Below are 20,191 nucleotides of genomic sequence, written 5' to 3'. Positions count from 1 at the left end.
TGCAGAACCCTCCACACAGCCCCTGCAGCCTCCACACTTAACTGCGCTGTAGGGCTGGGCCCATCCACATCTCACAGATCTATATCTGTTTCACACAGCTCACAGTTAGACTTCCTGTCACTGGGTGAAGACAGGCAAGGAAGTAAAAGAGCAGCTCCCAGCCTAACCCCTCAGAGTCTCTCAGGGGTCTGACTAAAACACTCACCCATGGACAGCAGGAGCACCAGAGAAGTGTACTAGCAAATTAGGAGCCTGATTTCACTTTTAGAAGAGAAATTGAAAGTCTGTCACTCACCATCACAAAGAACAAAGTGTTTCCAAATGCAGTGTCAACCAACCCCCTGCAAATTCTCATTCCATTGAGGCTGTGGCCATCATGGAGGTGGCCACTAAGCTGGTTGGGCAGTGCTGAGTGAATGTGGGTGGGGAGGGGTGTTATTAGGAATTTTGTTCAGCTGAGAAACGTGGTTCCTGTAAAAATCTGAGGTTTAGCCTGAGCACCTTTGACGAGTTTATTTGTCAGAGCGTTCTGGACACTTGCTGGCTAGAGCCTATGGTCTGGAGAGTTTGTCTGACAGGGCACTCGAGTGAACTCTCCGAGCTCGGGGAAGATGAGGGGAGGGTGGGCTGGCGCTGTAGGGAAATGGTGCCACCACTGCTGGGCTTGCACACGAGACCGAGCCGGACGCCTGACACCTTCCCACTGGCTGCTGCACAGCCAGACCTGTACGGCGGCCCCCAAATGTTGGGTGCCCCCCATCATCCCACTGTATGCATCGTCCCTCCTGGGCCTTCCACTTAGCACCTAACTCTGAGGAAGGTTCTGAGCTGGCCTGAGGGTTCATCGAAGGAGCCAGGCGTGCGACTCTGGGACACCAGCTCACCGTGCTGAGTTCTCTGAAAACATCCCCGACTTGGACTGAGAGTGTTTCCGTATTTTATTAACAAAAGAATTGGCAGAGGAGCAAGTTACCTGCCCACGTTACCCCTCCCCCTGCTCAGCATTCACCTCCCAGCCTCCGTATTGGTCAGCAGTGAGCAAGGCCTCTCGGGGCTTGTCAGCTCGGGCACATTCTCGACTACTCAGGGGCAACTGCACCAAGGCTTGTGATCGCTTCTTCCTTCTGGAACACAGGAGGTTTTTCTTCGGGGAGCAAAACACCTTTGCCCATCATATTAGCCTTCCAGAGGAGTCAGCGGGACTCAAGGTCAGAGGCTTGAGTGGAAATTCGGCATCGTGAAGGCATTGTCCTTTCCCTTAGGCCAGCTAAGAGGATCTTCAGTGTTAGCAGTGAGACCCCGGAACTGAAACACAAGCCCATGACAAACCCTTTTCCCGGCACCAATCCCCAACAAAACCTTTGGATGAATCAAATCCCAGGCCTGTGCATAGCTCAGCTGCTGCAGCTGGGAAACTGGCAATCACAGCAACACACGGGCAAGGGGAGGAGAGGAAGGGAATTTTCAGGTAAAATATTTCCTGTTCATTGAGCACCACTTCTCCAGGCAGCTTGGCACCAGGTGGGCACTGCATTTTCTCAGACAGTGGTGAGATGGTCCTTAGAGACAGATGGGCTCTGGTGAGCTCGTCTCAGTCCTGCAGACTCTGGGAGAGCTTTCGGACCTCTTTCTAGTACTGTGGCGGTTCCTCAGACAGCTCACAAGGGCACTCTTCGGGAAAACTAGCACCTCCTGAGCTTGCCGGTCCCATATCCACAAGGAGGCTGAGGGAGAAGGTTCTCGGCTCCCATGGGGAAGACTCCTCACTGGGCACTCCCTTGGCCACTGCACGGCACAGGCTACGGTACCAGCGCCAAGATTACATGCAGGAGAATGTTCTCTCAGAAACAGACGATCCGTTTGTCATCTTTGAAGACACTGGTCTCCTCGGGCTTTATGGGGTTTCCATTTAGGCTGTGGGAGGGAAGCAAAACAAGTCAAATGTCAGGGGCTGCTGCATACCTCGTTCCATTCAATGTCGCTAGCATGCTTCGGTGCTTCATGTGAATAGGAAATTAAAGCTACGGGTGTGATGCAGATATTAACCCTTTGCAGCCAGTGTCACTCTAAGAATGGCATCTCACTGCTGTCGCCAACCTCTGTAACCATGAACTTAATCAAAGTTTCGGGTCCTTTCTTGTGCTTTGGAGGCATTTAGCCTGTGTTCTTTTTTCTGAAGCAGAATTGGATAGGCTCTTTATTTTGAGTGTAAGACATAAATGATTCAACATTTGGATACTTCATGATATGGTCTTCACAGTGTTTACTGACCATATTTTCTTGGATTTTTTTTTTTCAGTTTTCATATGACATGTTGAGGTTCAAACCACGGTCAGCCACATGCCAGGTAAATGCCCCACCCACTGTACTATTGTGCTGGCCCCTGTTTAGCCTTTTTTAATGTGCCAGTTGGCCATCTGCATATCTTCTTTAGGAAAATCTCTATTTCATTTCTTTGTCCATTATTTTTATTCAGAGTTTTTTTTAAAGATATATCATTTCTATGTATAGTTTTTTTATTACCCCCTTATTAGATATATGATTTGTAAATGCCTTTCCCAGTGATCACCTTTCCATTTTGTCAAAAGCTTCCCTTAATTATACAAAAGCCTTAGCTCCATTTGCTTATTTTGCTTTTGCTGCCTTTATCTTAGAGGGCAAATCCAGAAAAATATCACAAAGACCAACATCAAGGAGTTTACTATGTTTTATTTCAGGAAATCTATGGCTTTAAGGCCTTATATTGAAGACTTTTCATTCATTTTGAGTTAACTTTTATGTGTAGTAGACAGGAGGTCCAGCTTCACACTTTGGCACGTGACTGTCAATTTTCTCTGCATGTACCGAAGACAGTCTAACTATATTTAAATGATAAATGAATGTTGAACTTTGTCTATATCTGTTGACATGACCATATGATATGTATTCTTCCTTTTATTAATGTGTGATATAACATGTTGTTTTGTAACATTGAACCATCATTGTATCCCTGAAATAAAACCCATTTAATCATGGTGAATAAGCTTCAATTCTTTTTTGTTTTAGTTTTCGGGCCATACACAGTTGTGTTCAAGGCTTATTCCTGGCTCTGTGCTCAGAGATCACTCCTGGTGGGGCTCAGGGGACCATATATGGCAACAGGAATCAAGTCTGGGTTGGTCACATGCAAGTCAAGTACCTTACTTACTGTACTATCCCTCTGGACCCCTTTACACCCATTTCGTCAGGAATAATGGCCTATAATTTTTGTGTGTGGTGTTTTTTGCCTGATTTATCCTCTCAGGGCAATTTGGTGTTCGATTTCTCCACCCTTCTCGGAGAGCCCGGCAAGCTACTGAGAGTATGGAGCCCGCACGGCAGAGCCTGGCAAGCTACCTATGCATATTGGATATGCCAAAAACAGTAACAATAAGTCTCTCAATGAGAGACGTTACTGGCGCCTGCTCAAACAAATTGATGAGCAACGGGATGACAGTGACAGTGACTGCGTTTCAGAGTCTCCCTCCTCTTTAATTATTTGTAGAATTTGAGAAATGTAAGTATTATTTTTGAATGTTTGGTAGAAGTTCTCTTTGAAGCACTTTGATCATAGGAGTGAAAATCCTCAAAATACTAGCCAGCCCAATTCATAAGACATAGAAAGGTTTACTCAGGGTCCAGCTCAGTGCGTGTTAGAACGTTTCTATCCTGACACGTTCAAGGACCGGAGGGGGCACTAAGGGGCTGTCTTGCATGTGGCCGGCAAGATGCTCGTGCCTCAGCAGCTCTCACCAGCTGCTTGGAGCTTGGCTCTCTTCTCTCAGACACTGCTTTTCAAACGTTTGACCGTGTCCCACATGAAAAAGACACTTGGCCCAGTGAGCCACATCCATGTGCAGAGAAATAGGTGAGACAACTCTGTGCACTGCCTTCTCCTCCTTCCAGCCTAGGACCAATGCTACAACCACCGCAAAGGACATCCCAACCCGCTAACGAGTTTCAAAGCAGAATTTGGAAAAACTCTTTCCCAGAAGCGAAGGTCAGGGACTCTGCTCTGTCTGATTTCTGTTGTTGCTGCTTTGGCTGTGAAATTCTCCTCTCTGGTCACAAAGAACAGTAGTTAATGAGCAGCTACCCCTGGACTGAGTCTGGGATCACAGCATGGTTGCACTTCAGCTCCCGAGAAAGCCCCCGGCAGCTGCATTCCAGGGAAAAACCTGCTCAGGGTCCACCAGGGTCTCCAGGCCATGCCGCTTGCTCACTCGGCAGGGCAAGGCAGATTCCAGACACGGGTCCTCTGTGCTTCCTCACGCTGACTGCTGTCCCACAGCCCCTGTGTCCCCAGCACCTCTCTCAGGGCCTATGGCCACACTCGCAGAGCCTGCAGGCCCTGGCCCCATGCCTCCTGACTGCTCTCCACTGGCAGGAGCAAGCCCACCGGAAGTTGAGAAAGGCGGCCTGGAGATGGCTCCTGAATCCCACAAAAGGGTACAAACAACCACCCCACCCCACCCCCGGCACCCCAACTCCAGCCACCTGCCCGTCCATGGCACAGACTCATAATCACCAATTAATTCATCCTTGGTGGGAACCCCTTTCCCAGGGCCAAGGTTCTGAGCTGAATCTTGTTTCTCCTCTCAGGTGAGATGCTGGTCTGGGCGTCAGTTTCTGCATCTGTGAGATAGAGTAGCTCCCCACCTGACAGGTTGCTGGAAAGGCCAAAAATGGACACAAATCTGCCCCTGCCTGGCGCACAGCACACGGGCTGAGCACGTGGCCACGGCCAGAGCAGGAGCCGGAGGAGCGGCTTACCATATCTCCTTTATACCAGTGTTCTTCTGTAAGGCATCCGCCAGGCGGGTCACCCCCTGGGCTGTGATCTGATTCTGGATGAGCCTGAAAAATAGATCCTGTGTCACATAACGAGAGGGCATCAGATCTGTCGAGGGAAGATCATCTCTGACCACTGCATCCCACCTGCCTAAGACTGTCTAGATCACACAGAGCAGTATAAATTGGTGGATTTGGGGCCAGGAATATAGCTCAGCAATTGAGCTTTTGCCTTGCATATGCACAGTACTGGGGTCAATCCCTGGCACTAAATAATATTAATAAATTTGGAATTTGGAACTCAAACTCAAAAGGGAGCCACGGGACTGACTCAGTGGCAAAAACTGAGGGAGTACATTGCAAGACCCCAGGTGCAGTTCTGGTGCTATCCCTAGATCGCAGTGGCTCCGGAGCGCCACCACCTGGTGTGTACGAGCACTGCAGCCAGAGTGGGACACCCAAGAAGGGGTCTAAGCACCCAGGGATCCAGGGTGCACAGAACTGGTGCCTGTGACTCTGGCACACGTCACTGGTGCACGTGCCCTGGGGAGGACTAAAAGCTAAAGTCGGATGTCCACATCTAGTGGGAATGAAGGCCAAGCAAGAGGCAGCAAAGATCTGTGTCACTGAGAAGCTTCTGCATGGCTGCAGAAATGAACCAGAATAAAAGGACGCCCCAAGCACTGGGAAAAAATATTTGGCCAGCACTCATCTAATAAAGGGTTAATATCCAAGGAAGCACCAGCAGGATTTTACAGATACGAAACAACCAACCCCATCCAAAAAAACCTTTTCTTGCAAGAAGCACATGAACTACCATAAATGTTCCAGGGTCTGGTTGACTTTCAGCATTTCTGCGATGCTCTCTGCGGCTTCATCATTGAGCTCATTTTTGGTGAGCCTGGAAAGGAAAGAAGTGCTGATTCAGGACAGTCCTCCAGGCCTGGTCCCCCTCTAATGCTCTCCCTTCTAATGAGGCCAGCCCAAGGTGCTCCAGCTCGTGCAGCCAACCTCTTGCTGGGAACCCTGCAGCCAGCCGGGCCCTTGGGCTGGCCCGGAGCACCACGGATCCAGAGAGATTCATCTCCAGGGCAAGTCCTTCACACGCGCTCCTCTTTCCGGGAAGCCTGCACTTCCTCCCCAGCCATTCTCAGCCCTCAGGTCTCCCAGAAAACACGAGCCCACCAAGAACAGGTCAAGTCTGCCTTGTCCGGTCTCAGCCACCAAGGCCCCTGAATATAAGTGATAGTGTGTCACCCAAGCCAGTCCTATGCAGAGCAAGCAGAGCTGGCTGCCTGCGAGTTAGACTGCCTAGTGTTGCGTGTGGCTGGTCTGGACTTGATCCCTATCACTCTTGAGCATTGCCAGCTGTGATGCTCGAGTGCAAAGCAAGGTGTAAGCCCTGAGCACAAATAGGCATGGTCCCCAATCAAAACGTGCCCAGTGCCTTGTGCGGAGGCCACTGTGAAGGACCCAGGTCTCATGAGTGTGGGCACAGGAAGGTTCTCCATTGTTCCTGAACCAGAAGTGGTATGGATAAAGCAGGCAGGGCCTGGAGCATCCCAATGTCAAAAGAATCAAACCCTGTTGTGCCAGTAGATACAGAGAAGAATGTAATTGTTATTGGAATGGAAGAATTTTTTTTTTTAGCATTTTGGATCACAACTGGTGATGCACAGGGGTTACTCCTAGCTTTGCACTCAGGAATGACTCCCGTCGGTGCTTAGGGGACCATATTGGATGCTGGGAATTGAACCCGGGTTGGCCACATGCAAGGCAAATGCCCTACATGCTATACTATCGTTCCAGCCCCTGGAAGCAATTTTTAATTAAAAAAAATTCTTCCTTGAAGGATAATTCAATGGTGTCTATCCAGACCTTCAGTGTGTTTTTGCTTTGGGGCAATGATTAGATGTCTGGGAATGGCCCTCCAGGGTGCAAATAAGTTCACACAAGGATCCACCTCTGCACATGGGGCTGATGGCAATATTATCCACCAGAAACGTGAACGATGAGCTCAAAGAGACAAGGCAAATGGTAGAATAGATCGGGACTGTTCAATGGGACTGTGCAGCCAGAAAGAGAAGGTGCAAAGAAGGAGGCGGAGATTGGGGTGTCTGAGTGCCTTGGAGCTGCAGGGGGACTGGGACTGGCTTGGCCTGTCTCCAGAGAGACCCTGCAGATCGAGGTGAGGGTCGATGAACAACGTCTTCCCCCAATGAGAAGACGGGGAGCAATGCACAGACACACCAGCACTGGAGAACCACCCTGACATGTCACTGGGGGAGCGGTTCTCAGTAAGGGCACTTCCCCTTCTGGCAGTGGCTGGGGACACTCTTGATCATCACTGGGGACACCGAGTATTGATATGGGACATCATTGGGAGCCAGGAAAGCTGTCAAACATGATTGAGTGTACAGGTGACCCTCCCATCACGGTTGATCTACACCAAAATACCCAAAGCCTTGAGTAATGGGATGTGGTAAAACTGTCCAAAGTAAGGTACAGATTGTTTGTCTGGGGACGGACCTGATGGTGTTGAGGATGACTCCTGGCAGTGTTCAGGGGACCGAATGAGGTGTCAGGGATCAGACCCAGGTTGGCTAATTGAGAAGCAAGTACCATACCCATTGTACTATCTCTCCTATCCCCAAAGGTTCAGATTTTTAAAGACACTTGCTAAATGTGATTCTGTGTTATTATAAGTTAAAAATAATTTAAATATATGGATTGGAGCAATAGCACAGCAGGTAGGGCATCTGCCTTGCATGCGGCTGAACTGAGTTCAATTCCTCCGCCTCTCTCGGAGAGCCTGGCAAGCTATCAAGAGTATCCCACCCACACGACAGAGCCTGGCAAGCTACCCATGGCGTATTCAATATGTCAAAAACAGTAACAACACATCTCACAATGGAGACGTTACTGGTGCCCGCTTGAGCAAATCGATGAACAACGGGATGACAGTGCTACAGTGCAGTGCTACGTAGGCATGCATTCGAATATTCATCCAAATGCTAGAAAACTGGAATACAGTCCGAGACAGGAAGGAAGATTCTATTTGGGAAATGGGCAGGGATGGGGAGGGATACTTTCTCTTCCTGTCTCTGTTACTGTCACCCCGTTGCTCATTGATTTGCTTGAGTGGGAACCAGTGATGTCTCCATTGTGAGACTTGTTGTTACTGTTTTTGGCATATCAAATACGCCCCGGGGAGCTTGCCAGGCTCTGCTGTGCGGGCGAGATACTGTTGGTAGCTTGCCGGGCTGTCCGAGAGGGGTGGAGGAATCGAACCCGGGCCAGCTGCGTGCAAGGCAAACGCCCTACCACTGTGCTATCGCTCCAGCCCTACTTTTCAAATTTCCATCTCTTTTTCCTTTGGTTCAAACCATATATTACTTTCCAAAATTTTTTAAAACATATATTCTGAGGGGAAAAGCCTTAAGCAATGAACCCAGAAGGTACCAGAACTGACATCAGCAGGTCTCACTGGAACTCTGGGTGAGCCAGCCCAGAGCTGAGCTGTGAGCAGAAGAGACAGAGCTGGCGGGTGCGGCTTCCTCCTCCTCGAGCACCGGACCCAGGGGAGCAAACACCAATCAAGATGAACTGAATGGCATGTGCAGCCATCCAACATTCTCCCTGTCTGAGGTGGCATCCCTGAGCAGAGGGGGACTGTGGTCCCCCTGGGACGGGTGACAGGTGGCTGACAGAAAGCCAAATCCTGGCGTGGCTCCTAGGACAGGGAGTGGTGGGGCAGGGGGAGAGCCACGTGGACGGAAGCTGGACCCCTGGCTCCCCGAGGGCAGGGCAGCACAGAAGCTAGAGTGTCAAACCCCGTTCCCCACTTTTGCTTTGGGAACAGCGTTTCTCCAGGAGGAGGTAAAATGATGAGCCTCACGTTGAGGAAAGGCCTAGAGCTTTTCCCATCTAGAAGAAGCTCTTCAGTTAAGACTCCAGGCCGGGGGTCCAGATGGATAATACAGGGGTCAAGGCACTTCTCTTGCATGTGGTCAACCCCGGTTCTATCCCTTGTACCACATACGGTCCCCTGTGCTGGGGATAACCTCGAAGCACCTCAGGGTGTGGCCCCCAATATCCTGCTGGCAAAGGGGGGCAAGATTCCAGGCTGGGGGTTGTGTAGACAGACGGCTTAAAAGACTGCAGTCTGTGCTCTGCATGTGTTCAATGCCTGGGGACAGGTGGTGGGTCCCCACCCCAAGAGTAGCCCCTAAGCATTACCAGGTGTACCCCATCTCCCAGTACCATTCCCCCCCACACAAAATTTCAGGCAGTGACAATCTTGGGAATCATTCCTGAGCCCCACCCCACCCGGCCGACTGTGGCTATTACCAGAATATTCTGAGAGTTGTGTTCTGCTGCAGGGCCTGTGCAAGGCTCTTCCCACCTTCTGCAGAGATGCCATTGAACGCAAGACTAGGAAGAAACACACGCTGTCACATTAGACCATCTCACAGCCCCCCAACATGCCAGAACTCTACCTGCAAGGGGGTGTCCGCTGGGGCCCACTCACCCCACCAAATCAGCAGAAGGATTGACTTAACTGTCTGTCCTGTCCACATCAGGAGATAATTTACACATCCACACACATGCATACACATGCAGGGAGAAATGCGCACACAGACACACACACATACATACATACACACACATATACACATACACGCACATACACAAACACACAGATTCTCACACACACAGAGATACACACAGACACACAGACACAGCTGTCTGAGGAAAGTAACCACTTCCTGACGAACAACAGGGCAGGAAGTGGGCTGACAGCCCAGGAGCAGGGCCTCGGGGGCTGCAGTCACCTCAGGTTGACCAAGCTGGGGTGGTTCCTCAGCGCCTCGGCGAAGGCCACAGCTCCTTCATCTCCGATCCTATTGCCCCACATCCTGAGGGCAGAGACAAGGCCGTGAGCGTGGACCCCACACGGCCCTTCTCTCCTGCCGGCTGCTCGCCTGCACGTTCTCAGGCAGGAGAAGTGGCGACCCGCTGTCTGCCCGGTGCCTGGAGCAGCGGCGAGCCCAGCAGCTCTCAGCCAGCTACTCTCAGTTTCCGCTCAAAGGGAAAGGGGTTCCCAGCACATCAGCAGCCGGGAGCCCGGGGTGCATGAGAGGGACAAGCTGGCTGGGCGCGAGCACTTGTCACCGTCCCAGAAACAGCAGCTGTGCCAGCTCTCTGCCTCCACTCCAGACCTGACTTCACAATGGTGCAGTGACTCTTGCTCCATGGACTTGAATGCTGGTCCGGCCCCAGGTGGAGGTCACAACACTCCTGTTTCCTCAGGCACGGGTGCTGGCAGCAGACCCCACCCCGGTCAGCCATGCCCTCCACCTTCCAGTGCACTGTGAGGTCAGCACTCCAGCTTTAGAGGTTTCTCGCTGTGAGTTCCTCTGGGCTCAGCCATCATAAGCCGAGGACACCCGTACCCACAGCTCCTGGCAGGCGCCACTCTGTACTCGATATCATGCCAGGGGACTACATGCCAGGCACGTGCCATCCTCCCAGCCCTGCGCTGGGCAGGAACTGAGACACTTTTTTATGGTGTGGGGGGGCAAGGTTTGGGCCATACCCAGCTGTGCGCAGTACCCAATCCTGGCTCTGTACCCCGGGACACCCCATGTGGTGCTGGGCTAGGCTGCTAGTTCACTGTAAATCTGTTATTTGGCTTTACCGTTGGGGATGGGGAGATGACACACCTAGAGGTGCTGGGCAGGGGCACACAGTGTGGGAATGGAAGCCGGGGCCTGACCCCTGGGAAGCTCGTGCCACGGCAGAGCTGCAGCCTAGCCTGAGACAATTCTCAGGGGGCACCAGCAGAAACTCCCTGGCCTCAGCCCTTCCCCATGCAGGGATGGCAGCCGGCCTTGCGGGGAAGTGGCTGCCATTTGGCTGGGCCGAGCAGAAACTCTACTCTCCTCCCTCCAACAGACACCCTGAGGGACCCACCTCAAACAACCTGCCAGAGACAAGCCACGGGTGAATGGTGGACACGTGATGCCAAGAGAAATAAGGGTTACGAGAGACAAACCCTTTCCAGTGGGCACTGAAGGGCGAGTATCGGGCAGACACGGGCTGGCAACTGTGATGCCCTGAGTCTAGGCCACAGCAGCTCATGACATCCCCCCAAAACCATGGATGTGGCCCCTATAAAATGCTTTTTAATTGAAAAATGAAAATAGGGGCTGGAGTGATAGCACAGCGGGTAGGGCGTTTGCCTTCACGAAGCCAACCCAGGTTCGATTCCCAGCATCCCATATGGTCCCCTGAGCACCGCCAGAAGTAATTCCTGAGTACAGAGCCAGGAGTAACCCCTGAGCATCACCGGGTGTAACCCAAAAAGAAAAATAATGAAAATAAATTTTAAATAATAACAAGACAAATACTAGGCCAGGATGTGCCTTGGTAATATAAAGCATGTTTCATATGTGTGAGGCCCAGGGTTCTGTGCTCAACACTGCATGTATATGTGCACATGCGTGCACGTGCGCACACAGACACACACATATACATTGTGGGTGGATAGAGAGAGATAGTGCAGTAGATGGAGCACTAACCTTGCACATGGCAGACCCAGGTTCTATCCCTGGCACTACATATGGGTCTTGCCAGAAGTGATCCCTAAGCACAGAGGCAGGACTAAGCCCTTAGCACAGAGACAGGAGTAAGCCCTGAGCACTTCCGGGTGTGGACCCACCTCAAAATAAAAAAGCAAATAGAAATATTGGTGGTTCTGGGGTTGGAGGAGAGGTCAATGGGAAGGCCTGGTTATGGGGAAAGTTAAGGAAAGTCATGCTGGGTGTGGTGTGAGGGCCGCACAAGAGGAAGAATGTCCTGGGCTGTACACACAAGACTGGTGCAGATGGTTGCTTTCCTGTTACACACACTCACCACAACCTTCTAAGAGAACATAGCGTATTGGAGGTTTCTGCCCCTCCAACTTGACTTAGTTATTGTATTTCATGATTGTTTGTGGTTTTCTCCTCTATGACTGTGCCGTCACTTATAAAACAGACTCCTAAACTGCACATGTGCCTTAGAGATGCGCCACACCGGAACAGACTGACTGAATCCACAGGAATCCCACGAAGTCTATGCAGGCTCGAGCAGACCATCCCTGGCCTCCCCACACTCCCCAGAAAACATCAGTGGGCCACACAGGTCTCAGGAGCGGGCGTTCACTGCCTCTCTGCATGCTTGCCCCGGGGCCTTTCAGTATGGTTACGGACAAAACACCACCATGCACACACATGCGTACCTCTACTCACCCAATTTCAAGGATGGACTTGCTATTTTTCACTGCCAGGGCGAGACGCTTCCCTCCTTCGCTTGTGATTTTGTTTGCTCCCAGTCTGTGGAGAGAGGGGGGCCCTGTCAGCCTGGAGTTGTGAGGAGACACGGCCCTGGCACACAGGGCAGAGTGTGATGCTCTGACCTTCCTGGAAGGTGAGCACTTCCGCCCGAGGCATCCTCTCAAGGGCTCTCTATAAGACACCGGGACCTAGGCCTTGTCAAGGGTTTGAAATGGCCTCCAGTGTCCCTCATTTCCTGGCTGGTGGGGAGTTTACTACGTGAGATGCACATGGTCAAGGAGTATTCCATCACAGGGAAGAACCAGGCTCTAAGGCTGGCCCTGTGTCCAGGACACGCCAGGGCTCAGGATTAAGTGCTTGCTTACGACTACGTGTGCGTAGACGTCCCCCGCAAATTCACAAGTTAAAATCCTAGGGCTGGAGCTGGGAAGTTGAGCCTGTGAGAGGGCCTGAGGTCACGTGAGTAGAACTGCCAAAGTGGCATCAGTGAGTCCATGAGGCCCTGAGAGTTCCACTATCTCCTTTTCCACCATGTGAGGGTATGGTGAGAAGAGCAGGAAGTGAACCAGGAAATGGCCTCTCACCAGGAAGCAAACCAGGAAATGACCTTTCACTAGGAAGTGAACCAGGAAACGGCCTGTAATTAGGAAGTGAACCAAGAAATGGACTTTCACAGAAAGTGAACCCGGAAATGACCTTTCACTAGGAAGTGAACCAGGAAATGGACTTTCACAGGAAGTGAAACAGGAAATGGCCTGTCAATAGGAAGTGAACCAGGCAATGGACTCTCACCAGGAAGTGAACTCAGAATTGGATTTGAGGCTTTAGCCCTCTAGAAATGTGAAACTTATTTTCTGGTGCTTAGAAGACACCTAGTACATGGTATTTGGATTTAGTCCTGTCAAAGACTAGGCAATGAGAAGCTTCCTCAAGAGGAAAAAGGATTCCAGAAAGAGGGATCACTGTGGTCTTCTTCTGCAGGCAATCAATGTCATCCATATGCCAAGTGTGTCCCTCCCTCCCACCTACACACACACACACACACACACACACACACACACACACACACACACACACACACTAACCAATGTCCCTTCCCAAACTCAAGCTCACTTTCCACAAACCAGGTTCTTAATCTGAGTACCATGGCTCAGGGGAAAGCAAACAAGACTTTGGGGGTGAAGGCTCCTTATTATTTAACTAATGAAGGGGTGATAAGAGAAACTGGGATGGGAGCAATAGTACAGCAGGCAGAGTGCTTGCCTTGCACACAACTGACCCAGATTCAATCCCGGGTACCCCCTATGGTCCCCTGAATCCACAGGAGTGACCCCTGAGCACAGAGCCAGGAGTAAACCCTGAGCACTTCCAGTATGACTCAAAAACCAGAAAGGGAGACTACTGAGGAAATGCACTCCCTCCCCTCCACAACACACACACCTACCCCCTCCCTAAAAACACACACTTACTTGAGGTGTGTGAGTTTTTGGCATTCTTCCAGGATCCTGGCTACATAGCCAGCCCCGACATCAGTGATCTGGTTGTTGTATAGCCTTTGAGAGAAAACACAGCCACAAGACTATAAGTCCCAGTGTTCTGTGGAAGGTGTGACTCAGTAGCAGAGCATCAGTCTTACACGTGTGAGACATGGATTCAGTCCCCAGTAATACACACATAGTTGCCCTATTTTGAGCATCAGTCTTACACGTGTGAGACATGGATTCAATCCCCAGTAATACACACACAGTTGCCCTATTTTCAACTGAATATGAGCTACTGCTGCTTCCTGAAATCTGGGTTGGAAGGAGAAAGGCAGAGTACGGAGAAGCCCAGCATGGCGCACGAACGGGGTTCAAAGCAGGCCTCACTGTTCCAGCTTTTTGACGATAGACAAGTCGCTCACCCACAACCCTCATGCCCCTTTCTCCATCTACAATACAGGACAGGAACTGTGCTCTCAGAATTGTCACGAAGGGTTGATGAGACCATTCCAAGCCCACCCCTTCCCAAAGAGTCAGTAATGGTGCATGATGGGTGGCTGGGATTAAGATGACAATCAGCATCTCAGAAGGGAAATGCCACTTTTCTGGAAACCTCCACACTGTCTGGCTTCCAGTCACTGCATCACTATCATGACACAGAAGGACAGAAAGAAGAGAAAAGTGGAAATCAGACTCCAGCTTTGTGGTGGCACAAAAGTCAAGCTGGAGTGGGGAAGGCCCTCTCAGTGTCCTCACAGACAGCTTAGGGGACACAGGCTGAGAAGGCAACTGACTGGCTCCAGCTGAGCTGACAGGAGGGCTGGACTCAGCCACGATCCCTTATATCCAACTCCCAGACCCCAAAGGTGCTAAAAATACAACATTCTTCATAACTGTTCTAGCAGCCATGGTACAGGTCTTTATCTTTACCCACCTGGCCTGAGTATGCATGCATTCTGCTGCAAAACATTAAAATACTTAAGGAGGCATGGGGGGCATTATCCTCACCCCATTAATAGCAGGAGCCATTGTCACATTCCCTTAATTCAGAGCATGTACCTGAATCCAGCCTCATGTCCTTCCCCACAGGGTGTAGATAAGGGCTATGGACCCCTGGTTTGAAATCTAACACATAAACACTCCCTGGCATTCACAGAGCACATCCCCTGGTATTTCATCACATTTCCCCCCGACAGCCATAAGTGAAACTGCTCATGGGAACCAAGTGAGGGGGCTGGGACTGAGTTCTCCTGAGTTGCTCCAGTCCTGGGCCGTGGCAGAAGCGGCTCCTGGCACCGGACATCCTTTGCTGGGTGCCTGGACCTCAGTGACAGCCCTCAGGGCCACATGTTAAGCACTGTGCTGCTGCTCTATTGTATAACTTCGTAGCAGGCCCGATGCTCTCAGGAGATACCTACCCTAAGAAAGTGAGAATTTTGTATTTGGTCAGCTCTTCACAGAGTACCTTTACCCCACCGTCCGTGATCTGGTTCACGCTGAGTCTGAAACAAAATAGGGGGAGGGGAACAGATCGGAGCAGCTGCTCATTAGGAAGAATTCCACAGGGATCCAGGGACCCAAATACCCCAGAGATGCACACAAGATGAATTTCCCTGAGTGCATTGAACACCCCCGCCCCCCTCTACAGCAGAACAGCCCCTCTCAAACCTGATTATCGGCCACACCTGCGCCTGCCCCTCAGCGCCTGATTCAACAGGGGGAGATGTGGGGACACGTGAAGGAAAGGTGGGGACAGCGCCTCTGAACCTCTGAGATCCTGCTCCAGAAAAGCGTCAGGCAGACAATCTCTCTCTCTCTCTCTCTCTCTCTCTCTCTCTCTCTGTCTCTCTCTCAGGCAGACAATCTCTCTCTCATACACACACATACTCTCACATACACACTCACACACTCTCTCACACACACATACTCTCTCACAACAGTCAGATATTCTCTCACACACACATCCTCTCACATACTCTCTCTCTCACACACTCTCTCACACACACTTACACACACATACACTCTCACACATGCATATGCACATATTCTCTCACACATTATCTCACAACACACTCACATTCTCTCTCACACACACATACTCACACACTCACACACTCTCATAACACACTTACACTCACACACATTGATTTTCTCTCTCTTTCTCTCTCTTTCTCTCTCTCTCTCTCTCTTCAGTTTCTTTTAGGCCCCAATATCTTGCAAGTGGTGGGACCAGAGAGGGTCCCTCCCAGCAACTTCAGAACAGTCCACCCAAAGTGCCAACAGTCTCTCAGCTGCTAAGATTAGCTCACATGAGCAAAACCTGGCATGATGGAGCGCGAGCAGTCACCACTAGAATGGGCAGGTCTGGCACCATCATGGCCAGCTCATCCTGAATGCAGACGCTGCCTCGGTGGGCCCAGCTCGGGAGTGAGAGCAGGACAAGCGCCTTCAGGATGGGCCCACCCTGGCTGAGGACGGTCAGCTTGGCGGCCCAGCGGAATTGCTCTAGCAGGCTGCATGAAGTGGCTACCTAATCCATCCCTGGTCCTTTCTACAGCAAACTGCTTCTGTCGGCCCAAGCCTCCAAGGAACAGAAGCAGGATTGGATTGGGAGGGACAGGAGTGAGGAAGGAGGTCAGGGCTGGGGGTGAGGGAGGAGACAGACTAGTGGTCAGCACACGTTTCTCTGAGGGGACAAAGATCAAATACTTCAGGCTCTCCAAGACCTTCAGTCCCTTCACAACATCCCCCTGCCGTGTGAAGCGATTGATATGCAAACAAACAGTCTGTTATTTTTTTACAATACAGCTCAGGGCTAAACTGGGCACACAGGTTGACCTCTATAATGAGTAAAAAGCAGCAGGTAAAAGTCTTATTCTTAGGCCACATCAAAGTGGCTGACTAGCTACTTTGGAATTACCTCTCCACCGCCCCGGTCCCCTGTGCCCACTGTGTGGCAAGACACAGGGGGTATCATACTGCATGGCCACCACAGGCTAGCAGAGGCTAATAGTCACTCCCCAAAGCTAGACTTTTTTAGAAATAAGATTCCCCAATTTCCAGCTGGGCACAGCTAAAGATCTGCCCACTGAAATTCAAGCAGAAGTCTCGTGAGCAATAGCTGAGAAGTCTTCTGAAAAGAACGAGATGTGTCAGTCATGTTCTTTCTTCTTCGAAGTGGTATGCTAACTTGATGGCTGAAACTCGGCAGCCACCTTAGTCCAAGAGGTGAAGTCAGGAAGTGAATAGGGATGCATTAAGGCAGGAGAGAGCCTGGGGTCCGAGCAGGCAGGGAGGTGCCAGAGCAACTCAGAACCGCCCCTCAATAGACCCTTGCCTGATAAGAAATGGGCTTGTAACTTTCTCTTCCTCCCTCCCTCCCTCCCTTCTTTCTCCTTTTTCACTTAGTTTTGTGATGCTCAAACCCAAGGCTTAGCACATGCAAGGCATGTTGTCTGACCACTAAGTCACATTCCTGGGCCCCACTAATATGTTTTTTAAGTTTTCTCTGTCAACCTAATCTGATCTTTAGTGCACCCTCAGGCAGCTCCAAACGTTGGGACTTCTCAGTTCCCCCTGCTTTCTCCTTTGCTGGTTAGGAGTTTTCTAATGACTGTCACTTGGGGCCAGCACCTGGGCCCAGCCCTCTATGAAGCATTTCTTACAGGAGGAACTGGCTGAAACTGTGGGTGCGGAGGCCCAGGCAGCAGCCTGGTTCTTCCCTAGGACCAGGGAAGGTTCTAGGCCCTCCTAGCCCAGGCCAGGGCATCCCTGAGCTCTGCACAGCCCTCACACTTGACACTCAGGCATGGTCGTGACAGGCACCCACCTTAGCCCCAAATCTCTCCTGCTCTTCAGGCATGCCTGAGCCAGTCACGGGGATGTGAGAGACTGCACGGTTTAGCCGGTGGTGTTTGCTCCAGAACTGCTCACTGGGGAAAGAGGCAGACTTCACTGCTCCAGGCCAGGGGTGGGGAACAGGCGGCCGAGGGCTGTGTGAGGCCTGAATAGTCCTTGTCTGGCACGTGACGGGTCAGACACGGGTGCTCCCAGGGCTGCCCTCAGCCGGCCTGCCTAGACTGATGTCTGAGCCCTTTCTCCGCCCTGCTGCAATCAGGGGCAGAATCCTGCTTGCTCAGACCCCTGGTGGCTCAGGGTTGCCAGTTTAGTCCATGAAAAGCATCTGGACTAAACCTGCCACTCCTCCCTCGTCAGCACTCTACGGGCCCTGCGGCACGGGCCCTCTCTGAGCTTCCCGGGCCTCACAAGCCCACGTCCTGCTGACTCAGTGTCTACTGCGGTCCCACTGCGCGCCCTGGCCCATGTGTTCCCATCTCTGTGCCTCCACTCCCCTCTGCTTTGCACCCGTGTGCAATCAAGGCCAGTCAGCTTGTGCCTACTGGGTCACGTCTGCACTGCCACTCAGAGAGGCTGAGCAACTAGGTCGGGGTACCCACCTGGGGCTATTCTGCTGCCTCTGTTTAAAGCTTTGCCCCTCCAAGGTCCAGAAGACGGGGATGTCCCCATGCTAGAGGACATCAGAGAACCCAGGAGCGCCCACTCTCTGCTAGGACGCCCCCACAGCCTCCCAGACCGGTGGCCTCACCTGATGACCGTGAGGTGGCTGAAGCAAGGCTGCAGCTCCCGCACACCGTAGTCGTTGAGATTGTTGTTGTCCAGGTCGAGTGCCAGGTTCTTGTGGAAATGGCGCAGCACGAAGGCCAGGGCGCTGCAGTCGGCTGAGTGGGCATTGCAGTAGGTGAGCTTGAGGTAGTTGGCACAGATGCCCTTGGCCGCCAGCTGCCCCACCTTCTCACTCTGCGTCTCAAAGATGCAGCGCACCATCCAGATGAAGGTGGGCATGGCCTGCACCTGGTTGAAGCCTCCGCTGTGAACCCGGGGCAGGCCCTTCAGGTAGGAGCGCAGGCTGGCAAAGAGGTGGCCGCAGAGGGCACGGCGCTTCCTCCGCAGCAGCGCTGCGGGCACCAGCTGCTGCAGGAGCTTCTGCTTGGCCTTGGACAGCAGCCCGCACAGGAAGAGGTTGGTGAATTGCAGATGGTCCTTGGTCCGGAAGGGGTCTTCCCCCGCCAGGCTCCGGCCCCCCAGGCACTGGGGGCGGGGGAAACAGGAGCCGGAGGGGGCGGCGGGGGCCTTCCCAGGCGGCGCCCACTCCTGGAAAAAGCGGAGCAGCTCCCGCGTGCCCACCTTGTGGTCCACCACCAGGAAGAAGGCGGCCAAGAAGGCCTGGAGCGTGAGGTGGAAAAACTCGTAAGTGGGCTGCGCCCCGTCCAGCCCCAGCTCTTGACCGGCCCGCAGGAAGCCCAGCTGCAGGTCCTCGTCCTGGACCTCGGCCGCCTGCACCTCCTCCTGGTTGAAGACGAAGAGGTTTTTCTCCAGGCCCCAGCGGGCCACGCGGCCCAGCGAGAGCAGCGTGGGCCGGCCGGCGCGGAACGTCTGCATGCGGCTGCGCGTGTTGCGCTGCACCAGGCTGGTGGGCTGCGTGCGGTTCAGGTGCACCTCGGTGACCAGCAGGAAGATGTCGGTCAGCGTCAGGCTGCGGGAGGGCAGCTGCGGCGCGCAGTCGGCGGCGCGCGGGAAGTGCTGGAAGCAGCGGAAGATGATCCAGCAGAAGAGGGGCACGGCGCACAGGCTGCAGAGGCTGGGGTTGGCCTCCAGCTGCTCCAGCAGGCGGCCGTGCGTGGCGCGGTCGGGGAACACCCTGCGGGTGTAGGCGCGCAGGTGGTCGGGGGAGAAGCCGCGCAGCTGCACCTTCTTGCGCAGCAGCGGCCGCGGGATCTCGGTGCCCGTGCGCGCCGTGAGCACCTTGCGGGCCCCCTTGAGCAGCCGCCCGCTGAGCAGGCTGGCCAGCAGGGCCAGCGGGTGCGCCGGCTCCCAGGGCGAGCAGGCGTCCGGCACGCCGCTCAGGTCGAAGTCCGAGTGCAGCTCGTCCAGGCCGTCGAAGGTGAAGAGCGCCGTGTGCGGGAAGCGCAGCAGGAAGGCGAACACCTCCTCGGGGTCCTGCTCAGGGTAGCAGTAGTGCTGGAAGAGCAGGTCCCGCAGCGGCAGCGCCGCGCTCGCCTGGAAGCAGCTGAACATGCGGCAGCGGAAGTGGAAGAAGAACTTGAGCCCCGCGTCCAGCTGGCCGGCGGCCCACAGGCTCTGCAGCCGCTGCAGCAGCATGGACTTGCCCACGCCGGCATCGCCCACCACGAAGACCGTCTCGGCCTGCTCGTTCAGGACGCCCGCCGAGTGGTCCAGCAGGCCGGCCGGGCTGCCCAGGCTGCCCAGGCTCTCGTTGCTAAAGCTGACCAGCTCCGCGATGGTGTCCACATACAGCTCCTCCAGCGGCAGCTCCTCCTTCTGCGCGTAGCACAGGATGAACTTGGAGTCACGGCCCAGCTGTTGGCGCAGCTTCTGCGTGTACCTGCTCACTGCAGGGAGTGTGTGGGGCGGAGGGGGCAGACCAGGGGGTATACAGTGAGAGGGGGGAGATAGATGGGCAAAGAGAAAGGGGCAGAGACGAGTGTTGAGAGAAGTAAACACAAATTCACAACCCCGGCT

The 20,191-nt window shown here is 53.0% G+C and overlaps 1 protein-coding gene across 2 annotated transcripts in view; it reads right to left on the bottom strand.

Annotated features, from left to right (window-relative positions):
- Nucleotides 1-935: 935 nt before the first annotated feature.
- The window catches only part of NOD1 (nucleotide binding oligomerization domain containing 1), a 40,289-nt gene continuing 21,033 nt past the window's right edge, over nucleotides 936-20,191 (bottom strand). Inside the window, exons 4-12 of one of the 2 annotated variants that reach the window (XM_004604250.2) lie at nucleotides 18,237-20,061; nucleotides 15,049-15,132; nucleotides 13,619-13,702; nucleotides 12,105-12,188; nucleotides 9,645-9,728; nucleotides 9,160-9,243; nucleotides 5,627-5,710; nucleotides 4,792-4,875; nucleotides 936-1,914 (exon numbers count right to left, since the gene is read on the bottom strand). In XM_004604250.2, coding sequence (XP_004604307.1) covers nucleotides 1,842-1,914; nucleotides 4,792-4,875; nucleotides 5,627-5,710; nucleotides 9,160-9,243; nucleotides 9,645-9,728; nucleotides 12,105-12,188; nucleotides 13,619-13,702; nucleotides 15,049-15,132; nucleotides 18,237-20,061 — 2,486 coding nt within the window. In that variant the 3' untranslated portion in view covers nucleotides 936-1,841. The remainder of the gene's footprint in view (nucleotides 1,915-4,791; nucleotides 4,876-5,626; nucleotides 5,711-9,159; nucleotides 9,244-9,644; nucleotides 9,729-12,104; nucleotides 12,189-13,618; nucleotides 13,703-15,048; nucleotides 15,133-18,236; nucleotides 20,062-20,191) is intronic. The other variant, XM_055141039.1, reaches the window with a different exon arrangement.

The sequence above is a fragment of the Sorex araneus genome, chromosome 1 (genome assembly GCF_027595985.1).
Source record: "Sorex araneus isolate mSorAra2 chromosome 1, mSorAra2.pri, whole genome shotgun sequence".
Lineage (NCBI taxonomy): Eukaryota > Metazoa > Chordata > Mammalia > Eulipotyphla > Soricidae > Sorex > Sorex araneus.
The sequence above is the reverse complement of the archived record's forward strand: the minus strand, read 5'-3'. Positions and strand labels throughout refer to the sequence as shown.